This window comes from Lemur catta, chromosome 11 (genome assembly GCF_020740605.2).
Source record: "Lemur catta isolate mLemCat1 chromosome 11, mLemCat1.pri, whole genome shotgun sequence".
In the NCBI taxonomy this organism is placed as follows: Eukaryota; Metazoa; Chordata; class Mammalia; order Primates; family Lemuridae; genus Lemur; species Lemur catta.
In genome coordinates, this window is record NC_059138.1 from 4,439,326 (window position 1) to 4,465,501 (window position 26,176).

The 26,176-nt window shown below is 37.6% G+C and overlaps 1 protein-coding gene across 3 annotated transcripts in view; it reads right to left on the reverse strand.

Annotated features, from left to right (window-relative positions):
- GALNT11 (polypeptide N-acetylgalactosaminyltransferase 11) overlaps positions 1 to 26,176 on the reverse strand; it is a 50,385-nt gene that overhangs the window by 18,312 nt on the left and 5,897 nt on the right. For 2 of the 3 annotated variants that reach the window (XM_045564899.1, XM_045564897.1), the window contains exons 2-4: positions 6,647 to 6,979; positions 2,723 to 2,846; positions 646 to 812 (exon numbers count right to left, since the gene is read on the reverse strand). In XM_045564899.1, coding sequence (XP_045420855.1) covers positions 646 to 812; positions 2,723 to 2,846; positions 6,647 to 6,941 — 586 coding nt within the window. In that variant the 5' untranslated portion in view covers positions 6,942 to 6,979. Of the gene's footprint in view, positions 1 to 645; positions 813 to 2,722; positions 2,847 to 6,646; positions 6,980 to 7,084; positions 7,193 to 26,176 lie in introns of those variants that run through there. The other variant, XM_045564898.1, reaches the window with a different exon arrangement.

The window sequence follows — 26,176 nt, forward strand, 5'->3', positions numbered from 1 at the left end:
GGGCATATACTGTGTGATTCCATTTATGTAACATTTATTTTTATTTTTTTTTTATGTAACATTCTTGAATGACAAAAATCATAGAAAGGAGTGGTTGCCAGGAATGGTGGGGAGAGGGAAAGGGTGAACATAAAGGGGTAGTGTGAGGGAGGTCTCTGGTGAGGAAATAGTTCTGTATCTTGATTGCAGTGGTGGCTACAGGAGCCTACACATAGGACAGAATGCCATGGGACCATACACACACATCATGCCAATGTGGATTCCTAGTCTCGATATTGTACTAGGATTATGTAAGACATGACCACTGGGGAAAACTGGGTGATGGGTATACAGAATCTCTCTGTAACTTCCTATGAATCTACAGTTATTTCAAAATAAAAAAAAAATTTTTTTTTTAAAGCCAACAGAAAAATTCCAAGGGCCAAATTTGGGTAGCACAGTTCGTAAACAAATTACAAAGAGAACGCATTTCTTCAAAATTATTCTATAAGCGATGGACAGGCATCTATTCATGATCAGTGCAGTTGCAATTGCACACGTAGGAGCTGTAGCTATTCTGTCAAGCTGCAAATGGTCAGCTTGTTGATGTCTGTCAATGCTACAGACACGCCAAGACCCAACATCACCAGTTACAGCATTACTTACCAAAGTCACTATCATCATCCACGAGGATGATTTCATGAAGAAGATGTGCTGGAGTGCGGTCTATGACGCTGTGCACTGTCCGCAGCAAGGCGGAAAAAGCTTCATTGTAGAAACAAATAACAACACTAGCAACTGGCAGGTCAGTCGGGTAGGACTGTTCTTTACATCTGTAAAGATAAAGATGAGGAATTTCTGACATTTTAAAAGACTCAAATGTTTCAGGCTATTAATCACTACATACTTACTGTCCCCTTGTTCAGCTTCTTTCTTACAATAATTTTTTTAGAAAAATTTAACAAAACAATGTGGTTTCCTCAAGAGTTATTTTGTTAATAATTTCTCCCTCCTATACTTGCTATCTTGCTTATTTTTAGGTCAACATTTTAATTTTTTGATTTTTAATTTCTTTTTAGAGACAGGGTCTTCCTCCATTGCCCAGGCTAGAGTGCAGTGGCACAATCATAGCTCACTGTAACCTTGAACTCCTGGGCTCAAGCGATCCTCCAGCTTCAGCCTCCCAAGTAGCTGGGACTACAGGCATGTGCCACCACACCCAGCTAATTTATTTTTTGTAGAGATGGGATCTTGCCATGTTGCCCAGGCTGGTCTTGAACTCCTGGGATCAAGTGATCCTCTGGTCTCAGCCTCCCAAAGTGCTAGAATTACAGGCATGAGCCACTGCACCTGGCCAGGTCAACATTTTTAAAACATCAGGTTTTTTTGTTTTTTGGTCAAGAGTCTAGATAAAAATGTGAGTATTTTTACTAAATCACTGCAAGTATTTTAAGCAGCACTCTTAAACTGCTATCCAGATTTTCCTCAATGAGGTTTCAAAAGTAAATAGTAATATAAAAATATGCATTTAAAAATTTTATTTTTTGCCCAACAAAGATTTGAACAACCTATGATACATCAAGATAACAGAAAAGCTTCCATGTAAGAATTATTTGATGAAAAGGGTGACGTGGCTTTAAGCAACAACAAAAACCCATGAACCTAAAGAAGAAAATCCAGAGTCCTAAATTCTTTCACATGATATACAAAGCCCTCCAGTGTCCAAGCCTTGCCTATCTCCAGCTTCTTGCTATTCTCCTACCACAGCCAAAGTGAACTACAGTCCCTCAGAGATTTCCACATGCTGCTCCCTGTACGTGGAAAGGCCTTCCCTTGCAACAGTGCTCAATCACCACCCCTCCGCAAAGCCTTCTCTGGCCACTCTGGGTTTTATGCCCCTGTTTCACCAATTCCTATCACAGCCTTCTTCATGTGCTCCCGTAATGACCTGCTGACATATCTGCCTCCCCTGCTGGACTCTGAGCCTGTGAACCCAGGGACTACTACATCTTATTCTGTTTCTTTCCAGAACTTAATGAAGTGTGTAGCAAACAGAAGGTGCTCAACAAATGTCTATCTGTGGAATAACTGACCACATAAATGAAAAGCCTTTTAACACATTAACTGCCATGTGAGTAGTATTTAACTCACGCTAGTTTTGAGCCCAGGGCCTCGTGAAGCATATGTAACTTACACATCTCTTTACCTTGGGAACTACGTGAACTATTTTTCAAGTTGCATATAACTCACACACAGAATAACAAATTTTTCATTAAATTAGAAAGGATCATTTTGTTTTTGAAGTTTTTATTCTATGTTCATAATAAAACACCGTGGCCCCAAGGAAAAAATTTTTTTCTAGTGTGGAAGTCAATGTGTTAAGGAATAAAAATAATGAAACAGAAAAATGATATCATTAGTAAACTTCACTGATTTTAATTTCTTTTTGCTGTGAATCCAAAACAAACTTATGCTCGGATTATTTAATTAGCACCCTCCCTCCTCTTTCCCACATGATCTGAAATGTCAAAAGAGACACAGCAAGCTCTAGAGCTTTGTTAGTACAATCTTCAGACCATGTGACTTCCAGTATAACAGAAGTGGAAATCTGTCTCAAGTGTCCTAATACGCTCAATAATGACACCTAACTACAAAATGTGAACACCATCCTCAGGACTTTTTATGCTGACACTAAAGCATTATGTTACTAAAATGTATTAACAGAAACGAATGAGGAACATACGCGGCATTCCTTGTGTCCGGCACATCCCTATGGTAGCCCAAGCGGTTACTGATAAGCATATTAAAGGCGTGTTTCTGATAGCCCAAGTCTCTCAATTCCTGATCGCGTTCATTAAAAATCATACCTGCAAGACAGCGGAGTTACAGTCAGTGCATTCAATCTAGAAAGGATCGCCAGTTACTGTGATGTTCTGATCGTAAGACAATGTTGACTTTATGCTATTAACCAGATTAACAGCCATGTTTCCCAAATCTAAGTTGACTCTAGTTTTAAAAAAGTAAACTGAGGTTGAGGTCAAATTTTTATTGGTCTAGCTCAAAGCAAGTGTGTATTGATCATAAACAACACTTGCTCACAAGCCATAATTTTAAAAATATTTATTATATTCAAGAGAAAAATTTACCTGCAAGTAAGAAAACAAATAACTTTCCATTAAAGCAACAGATTACCAGACCCCAATGAACACTCAACAGGCCCCATCTATAGGCAAGTTTCTACATAAGCCTCCTTCCCCGCAAACGGCTATTGATAAACCTTTCTACAAAAAAAGCTTCCAGTCTCTAGTTTCTGACTCTAATCAGCTTCATTGTCTAGAAATTCCTCCACAAATCTAATAAAATCACTGTAATTTAACATTCTTGTTCTAATATCCTGTCAGAGATCTTTACACAGAATAATAAAATCTTCTGCTTTCTCGTTCCCATGTCAAACCTACAGGCTCTCTTCACAGAACAACTCTCTGTAGCAGCACTGCCCAAAGTCTGTTCATACAAAACTAATTCCATCGAACAGTAATAGATGTTAACAATAAAAAAGAATTCTGTGGTCAAATAATTAAGGAAATACATCAGATAGGTTTTTTGTTTTAACTGCAGGACAACTGTGCCTTTAACATGTTGACTATTTTATGGATATCCAGGTGTGAGGGGACGGGATATAGAATGCAGTGTTTCACCAACTTATTTGACCACAGAACACTTGACTGGTGTCCCCAGGTCCACCTTGGGAAACATTACCTCTTACATGCCTTCTCTCTGGAACTTTTTAAGCTGAAGTACAGCCTTTCTTAAAGCTCTGTTAGCATTTTACACAAGGAGGCAAACTCCATGAGAAGAGACTTTGATTATGTTCAAAACTTAAATAAAATTAAAATCGGTTGATACTTAGCACCTAGAGCAGTGCCTTGCACAAAGAAGATTCTCACTGAATGCTTCTTGATGCAACAAGTATCAAATAGAGGGTGACCTCATGCTGGATACCAAATCATTTTCTAATATAGATCTCTTGATGAAAAATTATTCTATGTGAAAAGATCATTAATTTCTTTCTTATTTTTATTTATTTTTTTTTTTTTTGAGATGGAATCTTGCTCTGTTGCCCAAGCTCGAGTGCAGTAGCCTGATCATAGCTCACTGCAGCCTTGAACTCCTGGGCTCAAGTGATCCTCCTGCCTCAGCCTCCCTAGTAGCTGGGACTACAGGTGCATGCTACCATGCCTGGCTAATTTTTTCTATTTTTTATAGAAACAGAGTCTTGCTATGTTGCTGAGGCTGGTCTCGAACTCCTGGCCTCAAGTGGTCCTCCTGCCTCAGCCTCTCAAAGTGCTAGGATTACAGGTGTGAGCCACCGCACCCAGCCATTTTAAAATTTTTTGTAGAGATGAGGTCTCACTATGTTGTCTAGGCTGGTCTTGAACTCCTGAGCTCAAGCAACCCTCCCAACTCAGCCTCCCAAAGGGCTGGCGTTATAGGCATAAGCCACTGCACTTGGCCTTATGTTTGAGTTTTAAGAATTCTTTATATATTGTGGATATTGAACCCTTATTAGAAATACGATTTGTGAATATTTTCTCCCATTCTGTGGGTTGTCTTTTTTCACTTTCTTGATGTGTTCTTTGATGTACAAAAGTTTTTACTTTTGACGTAGTCCAATTTGCCTTTTTTTTTGCTGCTTATACTTTTGGTATATCTAAGAAATCATTGCTAAATCCAAGGTCATGAAGATTCATCCCTATGATTTCTTCTAAGGGTTTTATGGTTTTAGCTCTTACATTTAGGTCTTTGATCCATTTTGAGTTAATTTTTGTATATGGTGTGAGATAAGGGTCCAATCATTCTTTTACACATGGCTGTCCAGTCGTCCCAGCACCATTTGTTGAAAAGACTATTCTTTCCCCATTAAGTGGTCTCGGCATCCTCTTTGAAAATCAATTGACCACAGCTGAGGCAGGGTCTATTTCTGGACTCTCAGTTCTATTCCACTCATCTATATGTCTATCCTATGCCAGTATCACATCGTTGGATTACTGTAGCTTTGGAGAAAGTTTTAAAATTCAAAGTATGAGTCCTCCAACTTTGTTCTTTTTTCAAGGCTGTTTTGGCAATTTGGGGCCCTTTGCAATTCCATATTAATTTCAGGATAACTTTTTCCATCTTTTCAACAAAAGCCATTGACATTTTGATAGAGATTGCATTGAATCTATACATTGCTTTGGGTAGTATTTACATCTTAACGGTATTTAGTATTCTAATCTATGGACCTGGAATGTCTTTCTACTTATTTAGGAGTATTAAATAATTTTTCAGCAATGTTTTATAGCTTAGTGTATAAGTCTTGCACCTCCTTGGCTAAATTTATTCATATGTATTTTACTCTTTTTGATGCTATCATAAATGAAACTGTTCTCATGCACTCTTGCATGCTGATCTAGTACCCTGCAACTGCCAAGTTCATTTATTAGTTCTAAAAGATTTGGGGGGGAGTCCTTAGGATTTTCTATAAGAAATTTAGTTGCAATTTGAGTTTGTCCCTTTGAATATCTACAATTCTCTCACTACTTTTTTCAAAGGCAAATACAAAGTCCATTCAAAATGGTAAACCCAATGTTAACTTTATAAATGTTTCACCAAAATAACTATGAATAAATAAAAGAGCTAGAACTTTTCCCATTAATGCTTTTAAAATGTCTCCTGGTTGTTTGAAAAAGACTAGAAGGTATATTTTATGAAAACTCAAGTACATATTAGCTTCTGTTTCCTCATATAATTTGAAATACTTTTGACTTCCTTTATGAGAAAATCATTAAGACCTAAGAACTGATTTTATTTCTTGAAACTATGACCAAATAAAAATTCTATTTTAACATCTCCTTTATAGCCTATGGCTCTATCTCTCAAAAATCTCTTACTATATGCTTTTACTGCTAAATTACCTATTATGTGATGTTTCTACAAGATCGAAGTTCTTTTTTTTTAAGTTTTAAAGATAATCAAAATGGCTCACTTATTATCCCTTAAAATAAAATTTGCTAAAATCAGGACTCTAGAACGGTACTATTCAAAGGCATATACAATAGATTCCTACTTTCAAATTGAAGAGAATATAATTTCTGGGAAAAAAGCTTTCTGTTTTATAACAAAATTTCATAAACTCTATTTAATATATATTCTAGTACCTTAATAATTCCTGTAAGTAGAATGCTTATTAGATATAAGTAATTCCAGCTTCTTTCTAAACCCAATGCTTTATGTTCTGTTTTAATTAAATCTGCCTTTCAAAATCAGTTAAATATAGTCAGATCGTCTTTCAGCCATTTCTGTCCTTTATTGATAATCCTAGCAATTAAAACCCTCTCCCATAGTTCCATTTTCTTTCTAGCCCTTTACTTTTTCTTTTTTTCCTTCTCTAGACCTTGTTGATTTCTCACAAGTCCTCATAAGATACTGAAGTCAGAAGTGGACAAATTAGAATATAACTCCCCTCTGAGTCTACAAGAATCATAGAACCTCAGCTAGTTCACAAACAAATCAGTGTAGAAAAAATGACATTTCTAATCTCCCAAGCAACACATGATTTAAAAAATAATTAAACTTCCAATGGGTAAATACACTGATATGGCTACCAGTAAAAATTAAATATACTTACCTAATTCAGAAGAGAATTTCAGGTGGCCTTTTTCTGGATCTTCAATATGACCATCTATCACATCATCAATTTTGTTCGCTTTGAACTGTGGCTCTAATACTCGACTTGGACCTCGAGTGAAACGCGGATAGAATTTTTTTGGAAATGGTCCGTGGGGCCCAGACCCCTTGATGGGCACATTCTTAAGTGGCTGAGTCACTTCACTGAAGTTGAAATAAACAAAAAGTAAAACTGTCCAGGTCGCGGATGTAAAAAGGCACCCATAACAGAAGTATCGAACTGTGGCACTTCCCATTATAGACCTAGCATAGCTGATGGGCCATTTTCAATTTCCTAAACAAGAAGGACAGATATGTTAGACACTTCAGTACACTTTTAATCATCCACCAAATACATATTCACTATTTTCCAAACCACCAAGTAGGACCCCATGCATACAGTTAACAGAGATTCCAATACAAGAAGATACACGGATGGCACTGAATTTTTAAAAAAGGTTCAACAATTAAAACCACAGGCCAATGTGTTAATGCTCAGAAAACCAGTGGCAGCAAAATAGGTGACTTAATCATTTGCCCATGTTAATGGGTATTTCTTCACCTTTGTTCTGAACTGCTTTCAGTTTGGTTATTTTTTCATCAGGTACTAACTTTTCATGGGGAAAATACAAGTACTTCCTATAGGACATCTAAGGTCCCAACTGTAAAATTGCAAGATTCTTTTTTTAAACAAGGATCTTAAAATCTGTTATTAAAAATAAGCAACTTGAAAAAAAAAGTTCTACTTTCCAACAAAAGGTTATGCCTGCCGTAGTGTCTACTCTAGATCTGACAGTTATTTTCAAATAATTCTGTTTTCCCTCTCCTTGAGATTCCCTATAAAATAAGGCAAGAAGAACTAAATATAGCATTGAATGACAGTTTTTTTCTAAGCTTTCTGATAATATCTGTTCTTCATGAAGGCTAATATAATTTTCTAAGAATTTCTTTCTAAAGAGCCCAACACACATATAAAACAATCTCAATGAAAAGACTTAGTACAGGGAAACCCTATATAAGTAACATACACACTCGAGAAAACTACAGAGATTTAACTTATAAATTACTTATTTCTACAGTATAAGATAATTTTTAAAATATTATCATCCTCAAAAGGTCAGAACAAAGCAAATCAGCGTCAGTCAGCCCCACTTTAAAAATTATCCTGTCTTGTACAAGTTTATACCATAGGCTAGAAGATGGTAAATAGCTCAATTTCTTAACTATCTGCCGACCTAGAACTACTAGGTGTTTCACTACAAGTCAGTTAAAAAAATAAAGGTAACAAACCAAAACAAAAAAAAAAAACCCCAAAACCCAACCAAACAAAAAGTCTCACCAATAGTAAGACCAGAGGGGTAGCTGGAAATGACTACAGTATAAAGGAAAGTCAGGCACCAATGAAAGTGCCATGTCAGCTATTAGCACTTTTTAAATTAAAGACAAGCATAGAAAAACACAAACACCTTAGAAGTGAAAAAAAATCATTGATACACAAAACACAATAATTTGCATTGAACCAAGATAATCTCCACAAGGACTATGGCTTGCTTTTGTTGTTTGTTTGTTTTCTTGTTTACTGTATTCCCTTCATTAGCACAATGAATGACCCATAGAAGATGCTAAAAAAAAAATCTATAGAATAAATATAGTAGAATTTCAAAATGTTAATTTTTTCACAGTAATATTTTTCCTCATTAGATCTAAATTTAACATATAATATGAATGGGATACATGACTACCCATCTCTTCCTTACAATGACCTACAAGTCCCCTGGCATAAAGAGGTCATCTGGCATTACTTCTCTGACCAATATCTCCCACTAATTCCCTCTTCATTCATTTTCCCTAGACACAGGTCTCCTTATGGGTCAAACGTGTCAATCACACCCCACTTAGGGACTATACCTTGGCTCTTCCCCCAGTCTAGAATACTCTGGAATACTTTTCCTCCCAGGTAATTTCATGGCTACCGCTTTCACCTCCATCGAATCTTTGCTCAAGTATCACCTTCTCAATAAAGCCCTACCTACACTACCTTATTTAAAACTGCAACTCAGCCACTAAACACCTTCTTACACATACATAATTACTTATGCATCAGGTTTATTATTTATTGTCTATCTCTCCCATACCAGAAATAGAGCAAGAGCTCCAATAGAGCAAGAGCTTTTGTATGTTCTATTCCCTGCAATATCCTTTGAGCTCATAAGAGTTCCTGGCACACAGCAAACATTTAATAAATATTTGTTGAAATGAATGAAAAAATTACTGTTATCAGTATACTTGAAAAATGCCTGGAATCTCTACATAAATTTATTACTATCTTGCTTGGGCCAAGCAATACCTTAATGCTATGCACAGAGATATATGACTACCTTATTCAACAACAGTATGGAAACTACCTCAGAACAACAGCTGTATTCATTATTGGAAAAGGTACATGGCCTCTTGGCTGCCTGCTAGCACCTAAGGGCAAAATGAGAAAGCTTCCTGCTCAAAGGATTTGGCCAACTCTGTCTAGGTTCTTCACAGAAGAATCATCCTATCCTGGCTCATCCTATACACAACAGCTTAAAATCAAAATTCTTTGGTTTCCTGAACTGTAAACTCTCAACAACTCTATCAGGTAGATATTATATTATTTACCCCAAGCCACATCGTAATTCTTTAGAGAATATTTTTTATTTAATGAATCATTATATGAAATTTAAAAACATATAAGAGAAATTTATAAATTCAGTCATATCTTTTATATAATTAACCATAATACTGTTCAGAAGCAGCAAAGGCACTATCTGTTTTTAGATAGGTCATGAAGTCAACACCTAAGTGTTAAGATAGTGCACAGCAATCAGATGCCTGCTATTTAAAAAAATAAGTTTCTTAACTGCTTAAGAAATTAAAACATCCAAACAAAAACTAAAAACTAAAATTTTAATCTAATCTATACTAACAAATAACAAATCTAGTGTCTACACAATAAAGTCTTTTTTCTTTCATACTATTTGATATTCCTTCTACAAGCAATTGGCTATGGCTTTAATAACCAAGGCTGAAAGCCTCTGAAAGGAGGGTCAACGCAAATATGTAAGGTTAGTTAATGCAAAACGGCTAGTGAACAAATTCTATCAATCATAAACTTGAACAGTTAACAGAGCCAAAACTTCAGCAGTTAGATATCAACATAATATATTTTTCAAAGTTAAATGAATAAAAGGCTAACCAGATGTACATATGAATTTAAGGTGAGACAAGTCAGTGTGGTTTTATGTTTTCCTCCAGTCATGGTCTGGTAGCTAGCTGCTCAGGGATAGGTGCCTTGCAAGCTGTGAGCTGGGGTTTTGCCAGGGAGGTACAATAGTACAAGAATGGGGCAAGGTATATGCAGTGTGATGATTATAGTAACAGATTTAAGCCAAGCAAAAAGATGTGATGTGGAAGAATGAAGCAGGATGAAAAATGCAGGTTAGAGGTCCTGGTGTGGCTGTTACCAGAGAGTGAGCCGGAGACACGAAATGTCATGGTTGGAAAATGAGACACCCAACATAGTGATTTTGCAAGGGTACAGTTAATGATAGTAGAATCTTCCTTGACAGATATGTGAACTGGAAATATCCCAATAAACAATTTCCCTAAAGTGTAAGCACTGCTGAGCACAGTGCCTAGTATTACAAACTATTAAAGTACTTGTTTATGTAATTTTTTAAAGGTGTACTTCTGTTCCATAAGAGGTTAAGGGACATTGTTTAGATCCTGTGCAATGTGAAATCTTAGAGAAGAGTGTAGTATATGAGCAGAGCACATCCTGGGAAATAAATGTTTACTATGAAGAAAAAGGAGAAGGAGGAGGAGAGGACACCTAACCAGTTTGAAAAGAGTTTCATTAGACATTTTCATTATTAAGCAAAATACTCAACATGCCAGCGAAAGTCTCAAGTCTTCCTCTCTCAGTCTATGATTTCTTAACGATAAATTAGAAAACACCGTAAAAGGAAATTTTAAAACTCAAAAGATGAACAATTCTATCCAAATCAACTTGAAAACTTAGAAAAGTGTGTGTGTGTGTGTGTGTGTGTGTGTGTGTGTGTATTTTTTTTTAAGAGACAAGGTCTTGCTGTGTTGCCCAGGCTGGACTCCCGGCTCAAGCAATCCTCCCTCCTCAGCCTCCCAAGTAGCTGGGACTACAGGTATGTGCCACTGCAACCAGCTAGAAAAGAATAACTTTTAAGGAAAACATGACATTCAAATTAACCCCAATCCCAAAGAAATAAAATTGTAAAAGAGTTCCTCAAAAAACCAAAAAACAAAACCCAAGAAAAAAACAAACCATCAGGCACAGAGAGTGTCACAGGGGAACCTAAGGATCTAATAATCCTAATGCTACTTAAGCTAAATAATTTTTTTTAAAAAGGGAAATCTTCCAAATTTGTTTTATGAAATGAGCATAACATTGATCTCAAAACCTGACAAAGATCGAAACTCCCCCCGACCAAAAATCTCCTTTATGAATATCACTGCAAAAATCTTAAGATAAAATACTAAGTACAAACTTAACAAAAAATGTCTAAAACATATGTGGAAAACCATGAGAAACTCCTAAATGTCCCAAAAGAAGACTTGAAGAAATGGAAAGATGTACATACTATATTCTTGAACAGAAAGACACAAAATCATAAATAGCTCTCCCTAAATTAACTTGTAAATGTTACACACTCTTATTAAATACACTGTCAGATTTTTTTTTTCTGGAGCTAGACAAGTTGATTAAAAATTCATTTGGAAAAGAATGAATGAGAATAAAACCTTGGGAAGAGAACTAGGAGGGAAGTGAGCCCTACTGGATAACACACTCCAGGACAGTTCAGGGCGGCACACACATAGTCTGACAAACTGGTGGGAAAGGGAGAGGAAAAAAACACAATTACATAAAAAAAAAATTTTAATCTAGTATATATTTACTATAACTTTAGTATAAATAAAGATAACACCAAAAACCAGAGAGGAAATGAATGACTTTTAACTAAATGATGTGAAAACAACTGTTTAGCCATATGGAAAAGCAACAGGGTTCATATTCCTCTCATCACCCACCAAGAAACATCTAATATGAATTAGATATTTAAATGTGAAAGAGGAAACCACACAAGTATCAGAAGAAAACACGAGTAAATTCCTCTATTATCTGAGAGTGGGCAAAATTTTTTAGCTAGAACTAAAAAATTCAGAAACAATACAGGAAAAAACCTGGATTACACAAAACCAAAAAAACTTTCAATAGTAAAAGACACTAAAAGTAGAAAGACAAAGGATAAACTGGAAAAAATACTTGCAACTGGTATCACAGACAAAAGAATAATATCTCAGTATTAGTTTTCTATTGCTACATAACAATTACTGCAAACTTGGTGGCTTAAAACAACGTACATTATCTCACAATTTCTATCGATCAAGAGTGACCACAGCTTAAGCTGGGCCCTCTGCTGAGGGTCTCCAAGGCTACAATCAAGGTTTTAGCCAAGCTGTGTCCTCATCTCGAAGCTTGACTGATAAAGAATGTGCTCTACTCTGACTCACACTGTCAGAATTCAGTTCCTTGTGGCCGCAGGACTGAGGGTCCTTGGCTTTTTAATAGCTATCAGCTGGAAGCCACCTTCAGGCCCTAGAGGTTGCCTGCAGTTCCCTGCCACATGGCCTTCACCAACGTGACCCCTAAAATCAATTCAACACCAAGGAGTCTCCTACTCCGGTTTGCTTAAGACAGTCTTAAATAATGTGATGCAGTCACAGGAGTGACCTCCCATCGTCTTTGCCGAAGACCTGACCTAATCAAGAGATTGACATTCTATCAGCTTTGTCATATTCTATTGGTTAGAAGCAAGTCATAGGTACCGCCCCCCCGCCCCTGTCCACGGGAGGAAATTATACAAAGTGAGGGCAGCAGATGGCAGGAAATCACTGGGGGTCACCTTAGGGTTTGTCAGCCACAATTTCAAATACAGAGATTCTAAAAGTGAATGACCAGCAACCGTACAGACTATTCACAGAAAGAGAGATACAAATGGTTCTTAACCATATGAAAAAATGATCAAACCTGCTTATATATAAATAAGGGAAATGTGAACGCAAATTACACTGAGGTATGTATCATTTCCCACCTGTTCAATTTACAAAAATTCAAAAGCCCGACAACATATTCTGAGGGTGAGACTGTAGGGAAACTCTCATATATGGTAAGCTATGGTATAGCTTCTGCACAGGTTCATTTAGGAACATCTAATAAAATTATACCCATTTACCCTTTGACTTAGCAGTATTACTCCTAGTAATTTATCCCACAGATGGTAAAAATAGGAAACAATATACCCACAAGGCTATTCACTACAGGACTCTGTGTAATAGCAAAAAGCTGAAATCAAACCAATTGTCCATTAGTAAGGGGCTTGCTGAATAAACTAAGAAATATCTATACAATAAAGCAATATACAGCTGTAAAAAGGAAAGTATCTCTATATATTGTAAGTCATAGGTTGGTCTCTAAATTATGTTGTCAAGTAAAAAAAGATGAGAAGAGTGTATATAGAATGCTACATAAAAATACACATACACACCAACTTATATTATAAAACAAAGGATCAAGAAAAGGAAGGACAAAACATAATACTTAGTCGGTTTCTAGTATCACTCCATAAATTATTTTTTAAAAAGTTGATACCCATAAGGAGGGAAAGGAAATAAAAGAGGGTTTGGAAGCTAGACATCATCTTTACAGGCAAAGAGCAGCCTTGTACTACACCACGCAATCCAAGAAACTAGAAAAGTATGTCTATAAAAACACGCAAATAACAATTTAAGCACATATATACTTTAATCTGCTCAAAAAGCAACATTTTTATTGCTACTGTTACCATCTACTGTTGTTATATCTAAAATGCTTTCTGGCAAACTGTTTAGGTCACAAAGGTCTAAAATCTCAGCTCACTCAATTGAAATTCCAGCATCATTATCAGATTAGAGTAAGGGGTATTTCTTAACAGCACAGTACAGTGCTTTGAGGTAAGAAGGCTCATTTTGAAATACTTTTTACAGTCACCCTCTATTAACTGACAACACAGTCCACACCAGCTACAAAACTGTGCTCCACAAAGTAGTTACATTATGTAAAGGTCACTGAAACAAAGCCTGTTATGCAATGTCACTCTACAGTTGATAGCTTATGTAATTCCACTAATTTTCCAGTCATAACCTACTAAATAATGCAACATTCTTCTGAAAATCATTAAATAATCCTAAAGAAAAAGCTAATACTAGGAACACAGTAGGAGCTCCATATGCCAGGCAACATTCAAGGTGCTGGGGATTAATAATAATGATAATAATAATAGCTTTTGCTATTGTGCTCAAAACTTAGAAAAGACAGATAAGCAAAAAGGAAACTATTTATAAACCACCTGAAATCTCACTACTATTAGTGTTTTGCTATATAATCTACTAATCATTTTTAATCTCTCTATACTGTATACAAAATGTTATACTGTTTTTGGCAATTACTAAAAAATTAACAGACGCAGGTTAGTGGCAGTATGGTTAATTTTCTTTGTACTTTTATTTAAAACATTTTCTACAAAGAACATATGCAGTTATTTAATAAAAGAGGTAAAAATTTTCTTAGGAAAACACTTATTAAAAATCTAAGAGCTATGGATCAGATTAAATATGTTAAGGCTTTGAAAGAAGCAGGATACTCTTTCCTTTTTATCTCAAAAGCAAAGGGGATTTCCATACCAAAATGAACAAAGAAAACAGAATGGATTTTAAGCACACTGAAATTTAATTCCATTAATTTGTGGAAAAATTTGAGAATAAAATTTGAACACTGAATAAATGCTCTAACAGCACAATCTGAGGAATAGTTTTTCCTCTGTGAACCATTATCCAGTCTGAAATTCTTAAGCCCCTTTGAATGTCCACCTTTTACTACAGGCCAATGAGACAATTCTGCTTAACTAACAGACCCCTTTCATTTTCTATCAGTACAAAGTTAAGTATCTATCTATAAAATTTAAATACTTACCTTGCAGTAGTTTTCAGCTATTTTTGCATAAGTGTACTCTGTATTCTGCATTGTCAAACAGCAAATATTTGTTAGCCTTTTCCATTAAAAAAGGCACATTCATGTTTTGACTCAGCTATTGTCATGTGATTACAAATACTGATTTACACAATACTGTCCCTACATATCCCCATGAAATTACCGGGTGATGACAACATAAAAATACACATTATTCCTTCTCATTCCTTATTTAACCTGGAAAACTACAAGAAAACTTAGCCACCAACAACAGTATTTTATAATTACACATCCCAAATATGATATGCTCCCTGGGAATGATCCTTTGACATCCCTCTGATATTTATGAATCCCTTGTCTATAAGAAAATCAAAAAGGACATAAATATATGAAATGTCTAACATTATATCTCAAATGCAGAAGAAAAACCCAAAGCAATGTGTTTTGTGATGGGAGAAAGAAGTAAATTAAATTAAACAAACACCAAAGAAAAAGAAACTAAAAAGACAGACAATATGGTAAAGCACCATATTGCTAAAGACAGAGTAGGAACTACCTATAAACCACTACTGAGGAGTGCTAGTTATTTTCTAAACTGTTGTTTTTGCATTTCCAAGTGTGCCGGCTACGTAGTGTCAAAAAGACCATCAACAAATCAAAATGTGACAGAATCCTGGGGCTTTTTCAGAAAACTCTTTTCTGAATATCTACCATCTCAACAGGTCTAGAAAGCTGACAAACTTAACTGATCTGTCAAATGGCCAGGTCCCAGCTCACGCTGTCCAGTCAAGCCCCAGTAAATCAATACCACAGACACTGCTGCCTGCACATCCCCTTGAGCATCCCACAAGATGTTCTGAATTCAAACTGCCAACACCTGTAAGTCTGGCCTCTGATGCCCACCCACCCACCTGCCAGGTAGGCCCAAAGTCCGGGAGAATGTGCACCTCCCTAGGGGCAGCCCTCAACAATGGACTGGTAAAAAGATGACGGCTCCCTCAGGCCCTCCCGGAGAGGAATACTCTGACACTGGTATTCTACCCTGCTCTGAAGTCCCCAGCATGATTAAACTTTAGCTCTCCACAGCGGAAACTGGCTTGAAAACATACCCTTTATAGCTGCCTTTCCTACCACGTCTCACTTCATTTCTCTGGTGTGTTCTGGGATAACCTCACAAATAAACAACTTCGATTCAAATTTTTATCTCAGGATTTGCTTCTGGAGGAACTCAAAATAATAAAATCAGGTTTCAACAGAAAAGAAACCACTTGACAAATTCTTACATGTACTAATTTTTTCTTTCCAAATGGAGAATCTAATAAAGATAGAGCTTTTATCTTTAAAAAGCTTCTGCTGCCTATGTAAAGTAAAAAAATAATGCATACAAAAGAGTTTTTCTGAAGAGTTGGAAGACATTTTTATACTTGCAAGAAAAGAACAAAGTGATAAGCTTTTCTAAGGAAAGCAAAAGCTATAAGGCAGTATTGTTTGAAATCCTTAATCAGGTGATATATACAAAATATTAAATTTAGCCTACATAATTAAATCTAGATGCAATATCACAGCCCTGGGCCTATGCATCTAATTCACTGAAAAGGTGGTAATAGGTCACCAAATGTAAGTTAAAAAGAATGGCGCTGACTTCGCTTTTAGCCCCAACATATAATGAGCATAGCAGTTGTCACTCCTCGAGCGATGTGAGAAAGCTGGGCAAACTGAAAATCAATGACTTTTTTGGACCCATCAGAGAACTGAGGTAACAGGGCAAACTGCACAGGAAACCTGGAGGAACATAGGTGCGACCTGCTTACCTGGAGCAGAAGCTGCTGAGGCTGTAAGCTGGCGCCTGGAGGCTGAGTGTTGACTAGCAAGAGACGAGACCCTCCAGGGAAGGGTCTCATCTGTGGGCTGGCTTTACCCCAGGAACTCCGCTAGCTGCTCAAGGTGAAGGTCCCAGAAAGACCCCTCAGGCAGGGAAAGGGAAGGGTAATCATTGTGAAACACACCCAGAACTTTCTCCATAACAAAGGCATATGCTCCAGGGAAAAAGACATCTCCAGGGCATCTCCCAACTAGGGGAATACAAAGAACATTCCTCCTACTCCAGCCTCCTCTAAAGGGGAAAAAATCATCAACAAAAGTCAGGGCTTCAAGGAAACAGAGTAAGAACTCAGTAGCTAGGGCAAGGAGTAGGGGTGGGGTGGGTGGGGTGAGGGGAAGCTAAACCATTAGAGAAATACTTGTGAAGGCCACAACCCACCACAAGAGTGAACCTATGTGAAACACAGACCCACTAGAAGACTGAGATTTAATCAGAGTATTAGTGAACTCTTACCCTCCTTCACATTTTGTCACCACATCTACAGGGTTTCAAATATAATAAAAGTGGGTTACAGCTGAAAGAGCTAGAAGACACAGCATCTCTCTGGGGAAGAGTACTTAGAAATTCCTTAAGTCAAGAGGGCAGACAAAAACAAGGACACTAGAGCAATCCAAAGTCTCCAGGACCTGTAGCTACGTCACACACTAAACACAGACAGATCCTAGCCAGATTACCATAAATCCTCACACCAAAGGTCTATTTACCTCAATTCCTATTGTCAGGCTTTCAACAACAAAAAAAGAAAAAAGAAAAAAAATTAAGGCCAGGCATGATGGCTCACGCCTGTAATCCTAGCACTCTGGGAGGCAGAGGCGGGTGGATTGCTCAAGGTCAGGAGTTTGAGACCAGACTCAGCAAGAGTGAGACCCCCGTCTCTACTAAAAAATAGAAAGAAATTAACCAGACAACTAAAAAGAAAAAGAAAAAATTAGCCGGGCATGGTGGCACATGCCTATAGTCCCAGCTACTTGGGAGGCTGAGGCAGGAGGATTGCTTGAGCCCAAGAGTTTGAGGTTGCTGTGAGCTAGGCTGATGCTGCACCACTCTAGCCCGGGCAACAGAGTAAGACTTTGTCTCAAAAAAAAAGAAAACAGAAAAAAATTATAACACACATATACCAAAAGGCAAGGAAAAAAACAGTCTGAAAACACAAAGCAATAATCAGGCCAGACTCACATATGACACAGATGTTGGGATTATGAAATAGGGAATTTTAAATATCCATAATTAATGTTAAGAGCTCTAGAGGAAAAAGTACACAACATGCAAGAACAGATGGACATCCTGAGCAGAGAGATAGAAACCCTAAGAAAGAATCAAAAGGAAAATGCTAGAAATCAACAACGAAGAATGCACTCTACGGGCTCAGAAGTAGGCTCCACAGCACCAAAGAAAGAAATCAGCTTACAGGTAGGTCAACAGAAACTTCCCAAACACAAAAGCAAAAAGGAAAAAGAATAAAACAACAACAACAACAACAACAGAGCATCCAAGAACTGTGGGACAATTTCACAAACTATAACATACACATTACTGGAATATCGGAAGGAAAACAAAAAGGCAGAAGAAATATTTGAAATTAAATAGCCAAGAACTTTCCAAAATTAACAACAGACACCAAACCACAGATCCAGGACACTGACAACAAGCAGGATAAATACTAAAAATCCTTCACCTAGGCATATCATATTCAGAAAATCAAAAGCAAATGTAAAATCTTGAAAGAAGCCCCTGGCGGGGGTCGGGGGGCGTGCTTTATCTATAGAGGAAAAAGGATAAGCATTACAGTGGACTTCTCATCAGAGATCAAAGTAGAGTAAAATATTTAAAGTATTATAGAAACCAGACCTGCCCTGCAAGAAATGTTAAAAGAAATTCTTTAGGGCCGGGCGCGGTGGCTCACGCCTGTAATCCTAGCACTCTGGGAGGCCGAGGCGGGTGGATCCTTTGAGCTCAGAAGTTCGAGACCAGCCTGAGCAAAAGCGAGACCCCGTCTCTACTAAAAATAGAAAGAAATTATATGGACAGCTAAAAAAAAAAAAATATATATATATATATATATATATATATATAAAAAATTAGCCGGGCATGGTGGCACATGCCTGTAGTCCCAGCTACTTGGGAGGCTGAGGCAGGAGGATTGCTTGAGCTCAGGAGTTTGAGGTTGCTGTGAGCAAGGCTGATGCCACAGCACTCTAACCCTGGCAACAGAGACTCTGTCTCAAAAAAAAAAAAAAAAAAAAAAAAATTCTTTAGGCAGAAGGAAAATGATATAGGTCAGAAACCTGGAGCTACACAAAGAAGTACATCAGAGAAGGAAAAAAATGAAAGTAAAATAAAATCTTTTCTTATTCTTAACTGATCTAAAAGATCACTGTTTAAAGTAATGATAGTAACAATGCATGTACTGGGTAATTACAATACCCAGGTAAATGAAGTGAATAATAGCAATGTCACAGGGACTGGATGGAGGAACTGGGAACACTCTATCAATAAGGTATCAATGTCAATATCCTGGTTTTAATATTATACTATAGGTTTGCAGGATATTAACATGTGGGAAAATTTAGTAAAGGGTACACAGGCTGTCTCCATATTATTTCTTATAACTGCACATGAATCTACAGTTATCACAAAATAACATGTTTAATTTTATTTTAATAAGCAGTGAGAACTTTTAGCTCCCCTAATGCAAAGTTTTAAAAATCCCATCTCATTAGGAAAGAAATTCTAATGGCTTTAACATTTTTGTAAGAATTACCTAATATCAAGTTAATACACTATCAAAATAAAATAGTAAGTACCCATTCTAGTTTTTAAGAAATATATAATGAAAAAAAGTATCCCATTGAAAAAAGACAACCAAATACTTGGAAATAAACTTAACAGGAAGTATGAAGGCAGAGTCTTCTGGAAACACTTAGGAAGTACAGGATAGCTTCCCTACCAATTTGTAAATTTAACGTAATAGCAGACAATTAAAAGTGAATTGTTAGCTACTTCTAAATTGTATTTCATTTCAAATTATTTATTATATAAATGAGTTTATATAATAAACTAAATACCTGCTGGTTTGCCTTCTCCCACTCCATCCCACAAGAGAGTATTTGGCACCTATTATGGGCTAGATTATGTATCCTGGAAAATCATACGCTGAACTCCTAACCCCAAATACCTCAGAATGTAACCGTATTTACAGACAGACTTCAAAGAGATCATTAAATTAAAATGAAGTCATTAGGGTGGGCCCTAATCAAATATGACTGGTTTCTTTGTGTGTGTGAATGTGAGGATTTTTTCTTTTTAATTATTAATATTATGGTTATATAATAGTTGTATATCTTTATAAGGTACATGTGCTGCTTTGATACAGCATACAATGTGAATTAATCAAGTCAGGGTAATTGGAGTATCCATCATCTCAGGCATTTGTCATTTTCCAATTCTACTCTTTTAGTTATCTTAAAGTATACCCTAACATTGTTGATTATAGTCACTTTGTTGTGCTATTAAATATTGTTCATTCTAACTAACTATATTTTTGTACTCATTAACCATCCCCACTACTCCCCCACTCCGCGCTATTCTTCCCATCCTCTAGTAACCATCATTCTACTCTGTCTCCATGAGATCAATTGTTTTTAATATTTAGCTCCCACATGAGTAAGAACGCTCAAGATTTGTCTTTCTGAGCTTGGTTTATTTCACTTAACATAAGGTTCTCCAGTTCCATCCCTGTTGTTGCAAATAGCAGGATTTCATTTTTACGGCTATATAATATTCCATTGTGTATTCATACCACAATTTCTTTATCCATTCATCCACTGATGGATATTTAGGTTGATTCCAAATCTTGGCTATTGTGAATAGTGCTGCAATAAACATGGGGGTGTAGATATCTTTTCCATATAGTTTTCCCCTCCTTTGTATATATACCCAGCAGTGGGATTGCTGGGGCATATTGTAGTTCTGTTTTCAGTTTTTTGAGGAGCCTCCACACTGTTCTCCATAGTGGCTGCACGAATTTAACACTCCCTTCAACAGTGTATAAGGGTTCCCCATTCCCCACATTCTCACCAGCATTCATTATTGCCTATCTTTTTGACAAAAGCCATTTTAACTGGGGTGAGATGATATCTCATTGTAGTTCTGGTTTCCATTTCTCTGATGACTAATGATGTTGAGCATTTTTTCATGTACCTGATGGCCATTTCTATGTCTGGTTTCTTTTTAAGAAGAGGAAATTCGAACATGTACAAAAGAGAATTCTGCTTCCACACTGTCTTTAGGCTCAAGCTATAACACTTACTCTTCCCTGGGTCTCCCACCTGCCCTGCAGGTACTCCCCCCCCCAAGACAGAGTCTCACTCTGTTGCCCAGGCTAGCGTGCTGTAGCGTCAGCCTAGCTCACAGCAACCTCCAACTCCTGGGCTCAAGCGATCCTCCTGCCTCAGCCTCCCAAGTAGCTGGGACTACAGGCATGCGCCACCACGCCCGGCTAATTTTTTCTGTATATGTTTTTAGTTGTCCATATAATTTCTTTCTATTTTAAGTAGAGACAGGGGTCTTGCTCTTGCTCAGGCTGGTCTCGAACTCCTGAGCTCAAAGGGTCCACTGGCCTCAGCCTCCTGGAGTGCTAGGATTATAGGCGTGAGCCACCACGCCTGGCCGCCCTGCAGGTTTTGGACTTGCCAGCCCCCACAATCATGTGAGCCAATTCTTTAAAATAAATCTGTGTGTGTGTGTGTGTGTGTGTGTGTGTGTGTGTGTGTGCGTGTGTGTGTGCGCGCGCACGCGTGTATACACATCCTATGGGTTCTGTTTCTCATGAGAACCCAGACTAACAAAGAATCCTTTTCCAATATCATGAATAGGCTCAGGAAGTTGGTAAGATGAATGATTAAAAACATAAACTTCATGTTAAGTATATTTTACCACAACCAGAAAAAGAAGGGGAAAAAAGTGAACTTTTCACTAAACTGAAGATTTGTAAGTTAACTAGTTGTGAAGATTATATATACTTCCTTTTTTAAAATGCAATTTATAATGAAGTTTCCTTGTCTTTTTACCAACTCTTTTCAAACTTCTAAAAATATGTTGAAAACTAAAGAAAATATTTATAAGATATTAAAGTTAAATAAAGCTATCACTGTAAGTCAAAGGTGATAACTAAAATTAAAAAGCAAAAGGAAAAAAACAGGAAAATATCTGCAGCAAATATGGCACAGGATTATTAGATAAATGAGTAAAGTATTAGATTAATAGATGAAGTATATAGAAAAGACTATTCACAAAAGAAACATACATGGAAATACATATGGAAAAGTCTTCAGTTTCAATAATTAGCAAAGACATACAAATAAAAATAAGATCGTATTTTCTGGCTCAAATTACAGAAGTTTTTAGAAATACTTGTTTATATTCAAAATACAGGTAAACAGTACATTTATGAATGATGCAATTATTAATATAGGCCAGGAGCAGCGGCTCATACCTGTAATCCTCACACTCTGGGAGGCCAAGGCAGGAAGACTGCTTGAGCTCAGGAGTTCAAGACCAGCCTAAGCCAGAGTGAGACCCCGTCTCTACTAAAAATAAAAAAATTAGTGGGGTGTCCTGTCACATGCCTATAGTCCCAGCTACTCAGGAGGCTGAGGCAGGAGGATCACTGAGCCCAGGAGTTTGAGCTTGCAGGGAGCTACGATGATGCTGCTGCACTCTACCTGAGGCGAGAGAGGAAGATTCTGTCTCAAAAACAACAACAACAATAACAACAGCAAAAACCATAATGTAAAGATTTTTTTAAAAAGCAGTTGGACAATGCCACAGGAGACTTAGAAACCATTATACACTTTAGACAGTAATCTCATTTTCTCTAAGAAAAAAATATCTTAAAGAAATAATACATTGGATGGAAAAACTTTGGTATATCGAAAAGCAAACTCTAAAAATTGCTGCTACAATAAAGACATAAGCAAAATATATGGAAACAAGGATGGAGGAGAAATCAGTTGTGTCTGAAAACACATGAAGATTTCTCACAGAAGTTGAGATTTAAGTTTTGGCTTTAAACATGAAAATTTCAAAGACCAAATACTGAACTATTTCAAGCAGAGTTCAAGTCTTGGGAAACTAAAACACATATCTGTTTTCGGTTTTCCAAACAGAACAGCAAGTAGAACGGCTGGCTGTAATGATGAATACAGATGAATACACAGGGGCAGGACAAGGCTAACATAAGGTGATTAATTCTATGAAGACAGGATGAGGCTCTGATGCTGAGGATAAGGATTAACTTGTTCTGCATGTAAAAGGAAGTTCACTAGTGTTTTTGAGCAAATAAATCTTAGGAAGAAAATTCTAGCAGCTGTGTGTAAATGGTTTGGGACAGAGGGGGAAAAATCTAGAATCAGAGAGTACAGTTAGAAAAATTCCAATAAGAGGCTATTGTGTCTCGATCTAAGGCTATGAAAATGAGTGGAAAGGAGGATCAGCAGAACTGTCTGCACTTGTCAACTTGACAGGATATGGGCCCTCTAAGGGAGAAAGGGGCAATAAAAACAATACCCAGCTTTCAAGTCTTACTGACAAGGGAGCACAGGTTTGGGAGGATTAACAGAAGATGAATTTTGCTCTGCACATGTTGCATTTGAAAGAACATTGATATGCAGATACCCAAGAGCTTCAAATCCAAACTGAGGCCTCAGAGAGAACTTTAAAATAAACATCGAAATGATAGTTTAAGTTACATGGACATAATAGCAAAGGAGGGCTTAAGTAATGAGGATAGCACGATGGGTGAGGGAGCAAGCACTGATGCTCTGGGGACGTGCACACTTAAGCACTGTGTCAAGCAGAAGAGCCTGTGACGGACCTGAGGACCACAAAGTGGGAGAACTCAAGAGTGTGTACTGACAAGCACCATGAGGTATCACAAAGGTTCAGAGAGGTCAAAACACATGAGAGCTAAGGTGGAGCCCTCAGATTTAGCAATTAATAAGGTATGAAGGTCTAAGAAAGCAGTTTTTAAAATGTGAAGAAGAGTTTGTCAGTTCCTCAACATGTTAAACAGAACTGCCATATGACCCAGCAATTCTACTCCTGGATGTAGAATACTCAAAAGAATTCAAAATAGACTCAAACAGACCCCTGTAAACACACGTTCATAGCATTACCACAATAGCCAAAAGGTAGAAACAACCCGGTGTCCATTAAGGGATAACTGGATAAGCAAATTGTGATATATACATACAATGGAATAATATTCAGCCATAAGAATGAAGTATGATACTTCCTACAACATGGAAGAACCTTGAAAACATTATGTGAAATCATCAGACACAAAAGGATAAATACTGTTCAATTCCACTCACATGAAGTATCTGTTACAGAATAGGCAAATTCATACAAACAGAAAGGGGCTGGGGCGAGGGGGAAATGGAGAGTTACTGCTTAATGCTTAGAGTTTCTGACAGGGGTGACGAAAAAGTTTTGGTGATGGTGACATAACATTGTGAATGTATTTAATGCCATCGAACTATACACTTAAAAATGGTTAAAATGAGTTTCATGTTATATACATTTTACCACCACCACAACAAAAAAAAGACAGACAGAACTCCTTATGAGGAACAGCACAGAAACTGTCAGAAGTGAGGTGTGGACTGCTGTTTCATGACATTTAATTTGAAAAGTTCAACTGATACATATTGAAGGTAGAAGAGGTTTTTCTATTTCCTATTTTTCTTAAGACAGTAGATCTCAAAATACAGTATTTCTGGGGAAAAGATCAGTTTAACAAAAAAAAAAAAAAAAAAAAAAAACCTTGAGTGCTTCTCACAACGCTAGCTCCCCAATGGTGGGAGGCCGCCACTTGTAGGATCCCCAGAGGCTGGGGTGCTGGGCAGTCGGGCATCACCCCTCCTCTTGCCCAGCGACTTCTGCCCGGCCTGGCGGCTCCGCCCTTGGAGGTGGGGACAAGCGAGAAAAGCCGCTTTCCCTGTGCGACCGCGTGAATCCGTGGTGCCTGGGCGCTGTACAGTAATTGACAGCCCACTGATTCGGCCCGCGGGCCTGGCTTAGGTCATCTAATAAGATCCTAACTCTAGGGCTTGCTCTCCATACCCGAAAGCTGCCAACAGGGGTGTCTGTAGACAGGGAAGGAAAAGAGACCTCAGCAGTTCCACCAACTGACCCCTCCTCCCATCAGGAGCAGCCTCCCAGGCCGGTGAAAGAGTCCCGAAGAACATGCTAGTGGCTCCCCCTAGCGGCAGGTCAAGCAACCATAGAAGCACACACACACAGGTTTGCAAGCATCAGCTGAGCTCTGTCTTGCCGTTACCCCCACTTTAACGGGGAATAGGTTCCAAGTAACCCTTGGGAGTGGCAAGACCCTTCCTAAAGATCGGGGCATTCGTATTCCTCATCCAGGAGACCAGAGACTAACACAGAGGCACCAGATTACCTTGATAACTGGCTCCTCCACGCAATCTACAACCAACGACAGAGAGGGTAACCGGATAGCTTAACACAGTGCCTTCCAGCTCAAGCTATTAGAGGGCAGTGGAGTCATACACACAAGTGCAATCCACCACCTGGGAGCTTAAGCTGGGGGACCAAACTCACTAATCTCCATGGCAAGAGGTGAAGACAACAGGTCAGAGGTAATCCAACTTGCTAAAATACCTCTAAGACAATACAAGACAAGGGCACCTCTTCCCGCCACTATCAAGGAACATCCCTTGGGGGCTTGAAGTTAGGGGCACAAACCAGTTCTAGCACTCCCAGTTCTCAACCAAGTAACTTGATGAGAAAGAACCAGCAAAAGAACACAGGCAGCATGAAAGATCAGAGAGAAAAGTCACCCCCAAAGAAATCATTAGACCCTCAAAAACAGATACTAATTTAAATGAAATGATTAAAAAGACAGAAGAATAATTCCAAATATGGATTGTAAGAAAATTCAATGGAACTGAAGAGAAACTAGAAACCCAACACAAAGAAGCCACGAGAACAATACAGGAAGTGAATAAAGTATTCTCTAAAGAAATCAAAGTATTATAAAAGAACCAAACAAATTCTGGAAATGAAAGAGGCATTCAAGGAACTTCAAAACACAGTGGAAAGCCTTAAGAATAGAATGGATCATGCAGAGGAAAGAATCTCAGAGCTCCAAGATAATGCCTATATGCTAAACAAATCAGATGAAGAAAAGGAACACAGAAGCAAGAGACAAGAATAAAACATAAGAGAAATGCGGGATTATGTAAAGAAAACAAATAAAAGAATTATAGGTGTCCCAGAGAGAGAAGAAGAAAATACGCAAGGGCTGGAAAATCTATTTCTTGGAATACTGGAGGAAAATATGCCTGGACTGACCAGAAATCTAGATATCCAGATACAAGAAGCACACAGAACTCCTGGGAGACTCAATCTGAAAAGGCAATCACCACGTCACGTAATTATTGGATTGGCCAAAGTAAACACAAAAGAGGCAATCCTTCAAGCAATAAGAGGAAAACAGCAGATAACCTACAAAG